A 13,943-nucleotide genomic window follows, 5' to 3' on the forward strand; every position below is an offset into this window, starting at 1 on the left:
GGATGTGCATCATACATGGGTTTAGTGACTACATTACATACCACGAGTACGATAATGGGCGCAATAATCATCCCGTGGTATATTTACAACAACGTGGTTGCTCAGTATACACGGCAAAATACGGTACGTGAGAAGGTACCTCCGCACTCGTTCGGCGAGTAGGAGACACCTGGCGGCGGCGCGGTCTCCTGCGCTGCCACCCTCCGGCCGGAAGGGGGCGCCGTCCTGCCCCGCGCAGCCCTTCGCTCCCCGCCCGGAAGTCCCGCCTCTGCCGGGGGTCAACACCGGAGCGCCCGGAAGATGGCGGCGTCCACGAGTGTGGAGTCGCGGGGTTCCGGCGGCTGCCGGCGGCGCGTGGGTCGCGGGAAGCGTCCCGGCGGGCGCGGGCCTGGGGGCGACAGGGCCGGAACCCTGAAGCGGCTAAAGCTAGCAGTGGAGGAGTTCGTGCAGGCGGCCTCCGAGGGCCAGCCCCCACGCGGCCGCGAGGGGCCCCTGGCGGAGCGGAGCGCGCGGCCGGGCGGCAGGAGGAACCGCAGGGAGCTGAAGAAGGAAAAGCGGCGACTGAAGAAGGCGCGCCGGCTGCAGAGGACCGCGGGCCCCGCGCAGGGCCCGGGCGGCGGGGCCGGGACTGCGAGCGGGCATCAGGCGGAGGGCGCTAAGGGGTCGGGCGGCCAGACGTCCCCGCCGCGTCGGGCCCCACGGCCGCCACAGGCCTCGCCGCCTCCCCCGGCGCCAGCGAAGGCCAAGGCCTCCCCGGCCAAGAACTCCCCGGCCAAGGCCAAGGCCAAGGCCGCCCCAGCCAGGGCCGCCCCCGGGGGCACCCGGCCCTCGGCCGCCGCCAACGCCGCTCGGAAACGGGCGCTCCTTGCGGCCAACGAGGAGGAGGACCGAGAGATCCGCAAGCTGGAGCGCTGTCTGGGCTTAAACAAGCGCAGGAAGAAGGGCGACGCCAGCTCCGTGCCTCTCAGCTTCGCCCGCGACGGGCTCGACTACATCCTGGGAGCCCTGGGGTCCGGGGACGGCAGTGGCTTGTATGACAGCAGCAGTGAGGAGGAGGGGGACCCCGGACAGACGGCCCGCGAGAGCGACGAGAGCGACGGAGAGAGTGTCTCCGGGGGCGGGAGCGACAGCGAGAGCGACGCCGTGGACGGGAGCGACGAGGAGAGCAACGCCGGGGACGGGAGCGACGGCGACAGCGACGCCGGGGACGGGAGCGGGGAACAGGAGGACGAGCAGGAGCAGGAGGAGGAGGATGTACAGAAGGAAAAGGGAAAACAAGAAGGAGAAGGGAGCGTGAAGGGGAAACGCCGGACGAAGAGAGTCCGCTTTGCGGAGGATGAAGGCAGGCCTGAAAATTCCCCGGAGAATGCCGACGCGGCACAGCAGGTACGATGGGGACGGGTTCAGTCCCTGGGACTCCCCTCACAATCACGATGGGGACAGGGCGTGGGACACGGGCACAATTTGTGTTTGAGCTGAGTGTGAGGAAATCTGTGAATCTGCTATCTGTATGTTTTTCAGTTCCCATCATGAAGAGTTAAGGGAGAAAACCTCTCTCAGGGCCTTTTTTCCCAGGGACTGAAAGGCCACCATTCTCGCTGGTTGTCCTGAGGGACATCCCCATTCCGGGTTTCCTGCCTGGTCTCCAACTCTGACTGTGGCCACCTCCCCCTTGCTTTGCCCCTCGCCCCCCTTCCCTCCCCTAGGCTTTTCCTTCCTACCGCTCGCTCCTGGAGTCTTCGTGAAACACTGAGCTGGTCTGCAGCACTTGCTTCAGCAGTCTCTCCCTGGAGGTCTAGTTCACAGGCCGGGACAGGCTTGCACAGACTTCCCCGCCCGGTAAACCAGCTTCACCCCCCAAGCGCCTTGAAGGCAGCCAGTGGGATTGCTGTGGCCTTATCACTGCCACAGCCCCCACCCCCATCCACAGGTCTGCTTCCTTCACGTCCACTCACCTGCTGTCCACTCTGGTCCGAAGACGACTCAGTGGAAAGTTACAGAAAGAAACCACCCATGGGCTTTGAGTGGGGAGGGGCCCTGAGAAGTGTGACGAGGCCTCCTGCTGCCCTGCTCCGTCCAGGGCCGTCCCTTTGTTTGCCACCCACCCTCCGGTCACGTTGTGGCCTCAATGTCTGAGGGTTCAGGTTGTTTGTCACAGTGTCGTGTTGCTTGTGGCCAGAGAACCGCCATTTCCCTTAACAATGTCCCTGAAGCGTTGGTGCGGTGGTGCTGGCGACTTGGGTTTGCCAGCAAGAGGCCATAAGGTGCTTCCTTCAGGTGGGAAGGTCTGTGTGTCAAGGTTAGCACTGTCTGTGATCTCAGGCGTCCGCGGGGGCGTGGGACAGGACCCCTGCAGACAAAGGCGGGCTGCCTCCCTGTCACTCCCGCCGGCAAGGCTTCCCTGCTCATCTGCTCACGTCAGGTGTCGCCAGGACTCTCCCCGTCTCCGGTGGACGAGCTGTCTCGGCCTCTCTCTCCCTGGTGCCTTTGCGCCCACACATGGCGCGGCTCCTGAGTGCTGCTGCGGTTCCTGGCCCAGAGCCTTGTTCCCGGCTGCTGCTGGCTCGGCCGCCCAGCCTGTGCAGGCGGGGCCACACCGTGCACACCGGGGTCCAGGCAGAGCCACTGGGTTGGTGCACACCGGCATGCTTTCTGCAGAGCGGGAGCTCCCTGAGGGTGGGGGCCATCCTTACAGGTGTTTCCTCAGGGCTGTCACTTAGGGGCCCGGACGCACTGGTCCGAGATCACGATTTGTGCCCCCGCAGTTGACGGTCTCGGAGAGCGAGCGGTGGATTGTTTTGATTTTATCGTGAAAGTTAGATACTAGTGTTTGACAAGTTTGAAATTACCTTAGAACACTTGCCCGCAAAGCCGGTAGTAGTGTGGTGTGTGCGTGCCGCTGCGTCGTGCCCCCGTGTCGTGCCCCCGTAGGTTACACTGGGGCGGAGCGTGGACGGTCCGGCTCGGTCGGCAGATCCCCAGGGGCCCAGCCAGCTCTGAGGGACTGCGGAGGGAGCACGGGGTGGGGACCTGTGTTTCCGCCAGCGCGGAGCGGGGGCCAGGTGCTGAGCAGCGCTCGCCCGGGGCTGCTCCGGCGCTCGGTGCCCGTCTGACGCCGGCTCGGCAGCCACGGTCAGCGGGCACAGCTTCCCCAGGTCCTGGGACTGTCGCAGCCGAGTGTGAAAAGCGAGGGGAAGAGTGGGGTTTGTTCAGTGCAGGCTTCCGTAATGCGTTTCTGTCGTTCCCAGCAGCGTCCGAGTGACGACGGCGAGAAGTATGTCCCCCCGCACGTGCGGAGGGCCGAGGAGGCCGTGGACGCCCAGAGACAGGAGGAGAGGCAGAAGCTCCAGAAGCAGGTCCAAGGCCTGATCAACAGGTAACCACGCGGCACTCTCACGAGGTCGCTGCGAGAAGCCCTGTGTTTTCTGAAACACGGACCCAGTCCCCGGAACTGGACCGGTGAGGGGCAGGACTGCGCTGCTGATTGGCAGCGCCCACCTTTCTGCTCCCACCCCGGGGCAGCCAGACTCCGCCTGGGAGCGGGGTGCCCACCCGGTCCCCTCGGTGCCCATCAGAGCTGGAGTGCTGCGTGGGCACCCGGTGGCTGTCGGAGAAGTCCCAGGGGCGGGCGGCAGCCCGGGCCGTCCCCTGCAGAGGCGGGGTCACAGCCCACGGTGGCCTCCCAGTCGGGAGCGGGGTCCTCCCCCCGTCAGCCCGTGTGAGCTCTGCAGCGTCACCCCCTAGGCGAGCGCACAGCCGGGCGCACAGGTGACGCACCACAGGGCCGCACACCTGAAGCCTGCCTGGTTTTGTCAGCCAGTGTCACCCCTGTAAGTGCAGCTGGCCCGGGCCCCCAGCTCTCCTGCTCCCCCTCATGGCCACCCCCCCCCCCCTGGTTGCTTTTTTTAAATGCTTCTTTTTAACGGAAACAAAACTCCGTCTCCATGGTGCACCTGGAATTGCACCAAACATGCCATTTTAACGTCCTACGTGAACACGGGCTGTGTCCCCCCAACCCCGGGAAGCAGGGCGACCCTTTCTCGGTGTCTGGCAACTCGAGATTTCCGTGTCAGCAGAATATCGGGAAGTCGCCGCCAGCAGCATGTGCTGGCCTGCAGGGCAGGTTCCCGGGGGACCTGGGGCCGGGGCCCCGTGCAGCGCGTGCAGCACCGTCTGGTCTCCCCGGGGGCCCCGGCGCCCCACGCTGTGGGTGCATGTCCGCGGGGAGACAGCGGCCACGGGGCTGCTGGGGGCTGGGGCACGCGCCGACTGGGCCGGGTCCTGGGGCCCAGGTGGGGACTGTTCGTGGGGCAGCGTGTGCCTGACGCTCGGCCTGCACTTCGGGGGCGGGGAGGTTTGGCTTTGGTTCCTGACGGACGCAGGAAGCGGTTCCTAACGATGGTGTCCTGCCGCTCTCTCCTCACGCCCGTGTGCAGGCTGAGCGAGCCCAACCTGGCGTCCATCAACGGGCAGCTGGAGGAGCTGTACATGCGGCACAGCCGGAGGGACGTGAGCGACACGCTGACGCGGGCCGTCCTGAGCGCCTGCGCCCCGGACTGGGCCGCGCCCGGCCGGCTGGTGATGGAGCACGTCCTCCTGGTCAGCGTCCTGCACCGCACAGTGGGCATCGAGGTAGGCCCGGCCCGGGGCCCGGGGAGCCCCGCCCGCAGGTGCTGGGTGCTGGTCAGCTGTGGCCTGTGCGTCGGACCACTCTTACCTGTCTTCAGTGTTGATTTATCTTCCTGGGGTGACATGGCCTGGCCTGCACTTTCTCGGGGCCCCTCCAGGGGCTCAGCTCCTGGCTCCAGTGTGCACCCTGCTCCTGCCCCGCCCCCGCCCCCCGGTCTTCCAGACGCCCTGCCGTTCTGGAGCAGGGGAGTCGGACTCACTTCCCCCCGGGGACGCATCGGCCTCGCGGTGGCCTTCAGAGGGCCGGATGCAACCTGGGGGCTGTGAGAACGTAACTGCTCCTGAACGGTCAAGCGAGAGCTCACTGCTGCCGCCGGTGGAAACCAGGTGCCGGCCGCACAGAACGAGGGGGAGGGCGGGCTCGGCCCGAGGTTGTGCGTTTGCCGCCTGGGCCCCAGTGTCTGCTCTCGTCGGTCCGGAGACCCTCGGGGGTCGGACGGAGGGGGCTCTCCCTCTGCGGTGCACAGACTCACGGGAACGAGGCCGCCCCCATGCTGTTGGGGTCCTGTGGGGACGGCGGGGCAGGGCCGACGCGGCTCGTGTGCCCGGCTCTGCCCCGTCCTCCGGCCAGCCCCCACCGCTGCCCCCGCAGGGGGGGAGGGGTCTAGTGAGTTTCACGAGTGGGGAGCGTCCCCGGGAGCCTGGGTGGATACGTGCTCGTTCCGGGTGACCTGGTGACATCCACCTGGACTGGGGACGGGGACAGACACTGGCTCCCTGTCCTCTGGGCCCTGGGACTCCCCAGCTCCGCAAGCCCCAGCTGCTTGGGGTCGGTCTTCTGGAGTGACAGCTTTGTCTCCAAGAGCTCTCCCTGGCCCACACACGACACCGGGTGCCGCTCCCAGTGCCTGGAGCTGCGAGGTTCGGGGCGGTCAGGGGCTCTGCTGGGGCCCCACCCCCTGTGTCAGAGAGGCAGGCCCTGACCCCGGCGGTTTCAGCTCGGACGGAGCTCGGTGCAGCTGCAGTGAGAGCCGTGAGCCCTGACCGCCTGCAGCATGTCCAGCGCTCCCTGGCCCTGGGAGCCTGGGGCCCCTGGTCCGTGTTTCCCTGAACCCTTTGCTGAAGGCTCTGAGGACGCCGGGTGTGACTCGTCCCAGGCGGGTTGTAGGGACCTCCCGCTGAGTGGGTGCTGGGCGGGCCGTGAGCTCTCCCGCCGCCACGCCCATCGAGCTCTGGCTCTGCAGTGACAAGGTCATCCCCACCGCGTCCAGAGTGTCACGGAGCCCAAGGCAGCAGTGACTGCGCTGCTCTGGAGCCTGTTAAAGTCAGAAGTCTGATCTCTGTGGGTTTGTGCTAAAATTTGGAGTCAGAATTAACACACACGCTTGAATAACTGCAGCGACGTGAACGGTGTTTCTATTTTTAAATACGTGCTCAGTCATAGTTTAACCTGAGATACTCAGTACGTGGAGGAGAGTTCTGGCAGGCTGTGGCATCACTCAACAGCTGTGTTGGTGTGCCACATGCGTGACACCGGTCTGTGCGTGCCACACGCGTGACGCCAGTCTGCACCCCGTGCAGGTCGGGGCGCACTTCCTGGAGGCCGTGGTGAGGAGGTTCGACGGCGCGTACAGAGCGGGCGGCGCAGGCAAGGAGTGCGACAACCTGCTCACCGTCGTCGCCCACCTGTATGGCTTCCGAGTGGTGCAGAGCCTGCTCGTCTTCGACCTGCTGCGCAAGCTCGTGGGGACGTTCTCGGAGAAGGACGTGGAGCTGGTCCTGCTGCTGCTGAGGACGGTGGGCTTCACGCTGAGGAGGGACGACGCGCTGGCCCTCAAGGAGCTGATCGCGGAGGCCCAGGCCAAGGCCCAGGCCGCCAGGGCAGACGGCAGGTTCCAGGACCAGACCCGGGTATGGCGCGCGCCTGGCCTTCTGGCCCCATGCTCAGACTCGGCCCGTGCTTAGAGATGAGTGTGGGGGGTGAATGCCATGTTCCGTTTCTTTGTGGTCCGTCTGTCACCTTGTGATTTCGTGGCATTGTCTCTGATGCATGAGTGAGCCTTATCTCTCTACTGAGAACTCGGTGTCTGGTGGGTTTGAGAAATGATGTATTTCACACTCCTCCACTCAGAGAGCGTTTGCTGAGAAAGGCCATGTGGCTCGGGGCTCAGGGTCAGCACCCCTGGCATTCTGCTCTGGCCACCAGACAGCAACGCCACCGCAGTCCTCCATGCCTCAGTTTCCCTCTGGAAAACGGGGCTGGCCGTGGCTCCTGCCTCGTTTCCAGTTCTGCAGACCGAGAGGGACGGGGGGCTCGGAAGCCCCTGGGGGATGTCCACTGGCAGCTCCGAGCCGTGTGACCTGGAAGTGCAGGTGCTCGGGGTCACTTCGGCCACCACGCAGAGGAGGGTGGTGCTCCGGCAGGGCGGTGCCCCTGCCTGCGGGGGGCCCAAGCCGGTGGTGGGGAGGGCCAGCTCCATCACAGTGGGCGTGAGGGAAGGAGTTAGGACTGACCCTGACCGGACGTGGGGGTAGGAGGCAGAGTGGGGGAGGAGTGGAGGGGCGGGTTCAGCCCAGCCTCTCCACGTGGGCCTTCAGTGGGCCGCAGCACGGGCTCGGGAGGGAAGGCGGGCCCAGGCTTGAGGTCCCGCATTGACCGTCCCTGGGTGCTCCGGGGGAGTGTGGTCTGTGCCCTCGGAGGAGGAGGAGGCCCCGAGGCTGTGGGGTGGGGCCTCGGGGTCGAGCTGGGCTGGCGCTCAGACACTCGGCTGACACGGGCACCCGGCTGGGGTGTCCCAGAGGAGCTGCCCCGTATGGAACGCCCAGAGGTCAAATTTGAAACAGCAGTCCGAAGAGATGAGAAGTGCACCGTGGCTGCCTGGGGCAGGGGTTGGTGGGAATGGGCACACCTGTTAATGAGTTTGAAGCTTCTTCTGGGGGGGGGGCAGTGAAATCTTCTAAGACCGGGGAGGGTCGCACCGCCCTGGACACGGTGACTGTGCGCCTGAAGTGGGTGGGGAGGCCTCGGGAGAGGGCGTCCGGGGCTCTCTGTGCTGGTCTGCGGCTCTCCTCCAGGTCCAGCTGCATCTCCCGTTCAAAGGCTGGAGTGGAAAGATCCGGAGAGGGGACACGTGACCAGAGGGGGAGAGCAGGGGTGGCGCGGAGCCTGGGGTCCTGGGGGAGGGGCGGGCACCTGCGGGCACTGGTCCGCCCCTCCCCGGGCCGGGGGCGGAGTCTACTGTGCGTGATCACTGTTAAAACACTGCACACGCTCGCGTGCGCTCCGGGCAGGCGAGTAGAGACGCGCCTGCGCAGAGCCGGCTTGTCTCTCCGCGCGGCGGAGGGAGACGACAGCCGCTCGCTCTCTCTCTCTGTGTGCGCGCGCAGGTGCGGTTCATGCTGGAGACCATGCTGGCGCTGCGGAACAACGACGTGCGGAAGATCCCGGGCTACGACCCCGAGCCCGCCGAGCGGCTGCGGAAGCTGCAGGGGGCTCTGGTGAGTCGGCAGGGGTCCCGGGGTCAGCCGGCGGCTGTCGTGTGGTGAGACCCCGGGAGTGGCGTGTGTGCAGGGGGGGGGGGGGTTTCCCTGTGAGTCGAGCGTCCCCCACACCTAGTCCGCGGGGCTGGACTCGGCTGCACGGCAGAGTCACGATGGAACCTTCCAGTCGCTTTGGAAGACAGGCCCCGGGGGTGTGAGCACGGCAGGACGGGGCTCATCCCTCTGAGGTCCCTGGGTGGGTGCTTTCTGTGTGGGGCCATGGCTGAGGGCCCCACCCTCCCCGGCCAGGGACTGCTGGCTCCCGCGGGCCCCACTCGGTGGCGCTCCCACCGCCAGCCAGTGCAGCACCCCCTGTGGCCCCGAGCCTCTGCCCTGCGGTGACGGCTCCCCAGAGACCGAGGCTTGGGAGGACAGACCCGGAGCCCTCAGACACCCGCCCCGGGAGCGTGCCTGTCACTGGGCGTTACTCCAGACGGCAGGGCCCGGCTGTCAGTGACGCATCACGGTGCGCGCTCAGCCAAAGCACCGTTGTCGGGAGCAGAAGCCTGGGGCTGGGGGCGATGGACAGCGGGACCGGCTGCAGCGTCTCACCTGCTGCGTTTCCTTCCCACAGGTGCGGGGCGCTGGCTCGGGCACAGACCCTCAGCTGCGCGTGTCCTGGGACAGCGTCCTGAACGCCCCGCAGACCGGGCGCTGGTGGATCGTGGGGTCCGCCTGGAGCGGGACCCCGATGATCGACAGCAGCCAGCAGAAGGCCCTGCAGGAGCCACCAGCGGGCACGGTACACAGCCCCCGCCCACCACTGCCCCCTCGGGGCAGCGCCGCGGCTCTCCTTGGGGCGGCCGCCTCACGGTTCGCTGGATGTTACCCGGGTGGGCAGGCATGGGCCTGTTTGAAGGCCTTGTAGAGGTTGCTGTGGTTTTGTGACAGTTTGGTTCAATTTCTGGTGTTGCTTGTTAAGGGATGTGTTTCAAGTCCCAGAAAACACCGTGTGAAAGAGTTACAGGCCCAGGACGTCACAGCGGGGCTGCAGACAGACCTGCTCTCGTCTCGCAGACACGGTGCCGCCCGGACGTGGCGGCCGGGCCATCAGGCCGGGTCTCAGGTGGACAGGGCGCCGGGCCCTGCCTGGTGATTTGGCGCTGACCCAAGTCCACGTGGTGGTCAGGGTTCCTCCCCCCCAACCCCTCTCTGCGTCCCGGGGCCCACGTCACGTTCGCCACACTGGCTCTCCCGGCCTCGGCCCCTTGCCTCAGACGTGCTCCCTCCTTGCTCAGGCTGACAGTGGGCGCTGCCACGGGCGGTCCCCACCTGGGCCGTGGTGTCCTTCTGGTGGACTCGCCCCTGGGGAGTCACGAGAATGAAAATGGGGCATTCGAGTACTTCTGCACGCGCCGTGTCTCAGAAACCTGAGCCAGCGGCCCCGGCCGCACCGGAGCAGCAGGGCTCGCTGGCCCCGACGAGTGACCCGTGCCCTGGCCGCCCCTCCTCCCAGGTCAGCACCAAGATGCTGGAGCTCGCCCGGAAGCAGAGGATGAACACCGACGTCAGGAGGAGCATCTTCTGCACGATCATGAGCAGCGAGGACTTCCTGGACGCGTTCGAGAGGCTCCTGAAGTGAGTGCCTGTGAGCTCTGTGCCGGGCGGGCGGGCAGGCGGGCGCCGCACCAGGGGCTGCGTCTGGGCCGGGCTGCCCCGCGGCCACTGGCAGTTCCGCGTTCTAGTGCATTCTCGTGAGAGCGACCAGGGGTCCGGCTGGCAGTTCCTGGTGGTTGTGGTGAATTGCTTAAAATCTCCAGACTAAAAGTGTTCTTCTTATAGTGGGTTTAGAGCTACCTCGTGTAGTTCCTGTCAGCAGTTGCAGGGTAATTTTAGAACTGCCTATGTGGTGTCTAGCCTTTCTTCTTTGCCTCAAGTCTGGGATGAGATAGAGGGGCGTGTCCCAGGACCAGTGTGGGACGCTGGCCCACACCCGGCCCTGCCCTGGGTGGGGCTCGTCTCTGGACAGCCGGTGCCAGCTCGGACCCAGCCCTGAGGGCCCACAGCCGAGTGTCAGTCCTGCCTCCTGTCACTCGGGAACCGGCCACAGGCCCTTGTCCCCAGCATAGGACTCAGGTCGGTGTCCCCTCCGCGGCCACCACAGTCAGAAACAGGCCAGAGGCACTGGGGACGGGACTAGGCCTGTGGCTCCTGTCTTGTTACTGCCATCCCCTGCTCGGCTCCCTTTAACCAACTGCCAGCTGGTGTGATCTTCTGAAAAGTTTTGCCTTAAACCAGTTAAGATTTTTTAAAGATTTTATTTATTTATTTTTAGGGAGGGAAGGGAGGGAGAAAGAGAGAGAGAGAGAGACATCAACGTGCAGTTGCTGGCAGCTGTGGCCTACAACCCAGGCACGTGCCCTTGACTGGGAATCGAACCTGCGATGCTTTGGTTTGCAGCCCGAGCTCAATCCACTGAGCTGCGCCAGCCAGGGCCAAGACTTTTTTTTTTTTAAGATTTTATTTATTTTTAGAAATAGGGGAAGGGAAGGAGAAAGGAAGAGAAACATCGATGTGTGAAAAATACATTGATTGCTTGCCTCTTGCACACGCCCCTACTGGGGACCTGGCCTGCAACCCAGGCATGTGTCCTGACTAGGAGCCGAACCAGTGACCTTTCGGTTCCCAGGCCGTTGCTCAGTCCACTGAGCCACACCAGCCGGGGCAGCCTGCTCGGCTCTGGCAAGGTGAGACGGCTCCGCCGCTGCTGTGTGTGCTCGCAGGCTCGGGCTCAAGGACCAGCAGGAGCGGGAGGTGGTGCACGTGCTCGTGGACTGCTGCCTGCAGGAGAGGAGCTACAACCCTTTCTACGCCTTCCTGGCCGGCAAGCTCTGCGGCTACGAGAGGAGGTTCCAGGTGACTGGGCAGTCCCCGGGCCACCTTTCTGTCCCCGGCGAGGGGCTGTCTCTGCCGGCGTGAGGGGCGCGCTGTGCAGCTGTCCCTGCGGGCCTCCCACCACACGTCGGGGAGGGCGGCGCGGGGCCCCCAGAGTCCGGTCCCCAGGGCCTGCGGCTGCGCGGCTCCGCGGCTCCGCGGGCCCCTGCACACGACGTTCCCAGAGAGTCGGTCTCGCAGTTCCGGTTCGTCGCGTTCCAACCCCCTCCTCCTTCCGCTCCCACGGTAGATGACTTTCCAGTTCAGCATCTGGGACAAGTTTCGGGACTTGGAGAACTTGCCAGCCACTAGCTCCTCCAACCTGGTTCACCTGGTGGCCCACTTGCTGAAGACGAAGTCCCTCCCCCTCTCCATCCTCAAGGTTTGTGTGACGGGTGGCGGGGCTGAGGGCGACGAGAACGGTGACCCGGGGGCTGGTGTTGGCCCCGAAGGCGGCACACAGAGTGCCCTGTCGTCCCGGCCTCGGAGCCCAGTGCGGTCGACCCTCGGTGTGGTTTGCCGGTCAGTCAAGGCCCCGGGGCCGAGGTCTGCCCGTTGAGCGGGTCTGTGTCGGCCGTGGGCTCCCGTGGGTGCGGCCTGACGACTGGCCCTGCCTGGCCACTGCCAGGTGGGGGCGGGGGGCATGGAGGCGCCAGTCCCCCAGAGTGGCAGCGTGGCGGCCTCGGCCCCTCCCCTACCCCCCGCCCACGGGGCGTCACGGCCTGTGACAGGCAGGCGCCAGGGTGGGGTCTGTGGGGGACGGTGAAGCCTGGGCACAGAGAGGGGGTTCCAGGCACCTGGCTGGGCCAGGGCCGCATGCCCCGCACACGTGGCCTGGGGGAGAGCCCCGGGGGTCCGAGAGTGGTTGGGCCTGGGCCTGGGTCCCTGTGCCATCTCCTCTCTGCCCCCTGGGCCTGCAGCGCCATGGTTTCCTGAGTGTCCACTGCTTGGGGTGACCTGGGTGGCCTTGGGGTGTACTGTTGGGTTTCAGCCACGGACTGAAGCTGAGGGCCGGGCCGCAAGTGGCCGCCCCCTTACCTGCAGGGGTCGCTCCAGGACCCCGTGGGTGCCCGGAGCCACAGTCAGTGCCGGACCCCCGAGTGCTGTGCTTTCTGCCCCATGCGCGTGTCTGCGGTGAGGTCAGCACCTGCTGTCCTCCGCCGCCCGCCCTCGTGTGACGAGGGAGGTGGCAGGGAGGGAGGCCATGCAGCGCCAGGCTGCCGTGGGCAGAAAGACACCCTCTGCTCCGGGTCCTCCTGGGTCATGGAGCCGCGGCGACATCAGTGGTTTGGGAAACCGGTTGTTTGGACCTCGGTCGGCCACGGTGACTAGAAGCGAGGCAGATGCAGCCCAGCGGGGTGGGGTAGGTGGGGGAGGGGGGCGAACCGCTGGGCTGCCTTCCGAGGGGGCGACTCGGCACGGGGCCCAGCCCGCCGCCGCTGGAGCAGACCTCGTGCTCCGCTCCGCTCCAGAGGCCGAGTGCCTCGCTGCGCAGCACACACCTCAGCAGCCGCGAGCAGGGGCTCCCTCGGCCCTGTGCCCTGCAGACCCGGCCACCGCCTGCGGCTGGACACGGCCTCACTGAAGGGCGGCGGCTCGCTCTGACTGTGTCCGGGACCTGCCGGAAGGCACCGGCTCGGTCAGTCAGTGCCACTGTGCTTCTCTGTGTCCTGGCCCCGTCAGGTGGTCGAGTTCAGCGAACTGGACAAGCCCAGAGTCCACTTTCTGCGGAGCGTGCTGCACATGCTGCTGATGGAAACGGAGGCTGAAGACCTGGGCGTGATCTTCGCCAGGTGGGTGCTCCCAGCTCCGGCGCAGCGTGGGGCGGAGCAGCCGGTGGCTGTGCAGCCTCCGGCCCGTGGTTCTCAGCTCCCGTCCCACCCGTTGGATTCCGGGCACCGGAACCCGTCCGGCAGGGTGCCCGCGGTGCCCCTGGGGAGCTGTCCCTCTGGAAGACCCCAGGCCCCGTCTCCCTGCCCGAGCCTCGGCCGAGCTGACGGTCGGTGCGGTTCCCTTCCAGGGTGTCCGACAACCCGAAGCTGGGCGTGCTGCGCGAGGGCCTGAAGCTCTTCATCGGCCACTTCCTGCTGAAGGGCGCGCAGGCGCCCCGCAGCCCCGAGGAGGCCCGGGCGCTGCGGGAGCGGGCGGAGCTCACCACCCGGGCGCTGCAGGGCAGGGCCGCGCTGAGGATGTAGGGCGGCCGGGGCCTGTGTGCGGCTCCACGGACTGGGGGGCGGGGAGAGCACCCCACGGCCCGGCCCGCTGCGCTCCAGCTGCTGCGTTCTGAGATGTTTCTGGATCCGAGGCTGTGCGTGTGCTGTAGACACTCGTGTGCGTGTGGGAGGCGCCGGCCGGCACGGGACAGGCTCTCTGGGTGACGAGGCGGGCGGTGTGGGAGTGTGGGCCCACGTGTGTGCCCCTCGCTTCTGCGTAGATGGGCGAGGCGGGCCGCGGGAGGGGGCAGCTACAGACACGGGGGCTCGATCCCACGTGCCTGTCGGTGCAGAGTTCGGAGACCACCGGTGACGCGTGGCGCCTGCTCCTCGGCTGAGTGTGACGTGTTGGGCACGCACGTGTCCAGGACCGTCAGTGGCAGCCGGGTGTGGCCCCGTGTGTGTGGGGGCCGCTGTGCACTGCCTTGAACCCCCTTGAGGGGCTTCTGGGGGCCAGTGCTGGGCAGCGACTGGGGTTCGGGGGACTGGCGCCCGCGGGGACCAGCCTGCACCCAGTGAGGCGCACACCGCCTGCGGACAGCTGAGCCTGTGGCACCCCTGCCCCCGCCGAGACTCCCGAGTGTCCGCGCTTTCGGCCCTCAGGTGCGTGTCCCTCCCGGGTGCCGCGTGCCTGATGTGACCGTCACCCTCGGTGGGCACAGGGGGCGCCGTGTGCCCAGGAGACTT

The 13,943-nt window shown here is 66.6% G+C and overlaps 1 protein-coding gene across 4 annotated transcripts; it reads left to right on the forward strand.

The window, feature by feature from the left end:
- Nucleotides 1-283: 283 nt before the first annotated feature.
- Nucleotides 284-13,672, forward strand: NOM1 (nucleolar protein with MIF4G domain 1). 4 transcript variants are annotated; one of them, XM_036011077.1, is made up of 12 exons: nt 284-1,109; nt 1,140-1,386; nt 3,249-3,376; nt 4,437-4,632; nt 6,211-6,540; nt 8,017-8,127; nt 8,744-8,911; nt 9,626-9,747; nt 10,893-11,025; nt 11,294-11,425; nt 12,727-12,836; nt 13,064-13,672. In XM_036011077.1, exons 1-12 carry the CDS (start codon nt 301-303, stop codon nt 13,236-13,238), a joined length of 2,661 nt encoding a protein of 886 aa, XP_035866970.1. In that variant the 5' UTR covers nt 284-300; the 3' UTR covers nt 13,239-13,672. The 4 variants fall into 4 exon arrangements, with proteins under 4 accessions (XP_035866970.1, XP_035866971.1, XP_035866968.1 ...); XM_036011078.1 differs by having other exon boundaries at nt 284-741; nt 784-1,386; XM_036011075.1 differs by having other exon boundaries at nt 284-1,386.
- Nucleotides 13,673-13,943: the final 271 nt, after the last annotated feature.

Source organism: Phyllostomus discolor, chromosome 10, assembly GCF_004126475.2.
Source record: "Phyllostomus discolor isolate MPI-MPIP mPhyDis1 chromosome 10, mPhyDis1.pri.v3, whole genome shotgun sequence".
NCBI lineage: Eukaryota > Metazoa > Chordata > Mammalia > Chiroptera > Phyllostomidae > Phyllostomus > Phyllostomus discolor.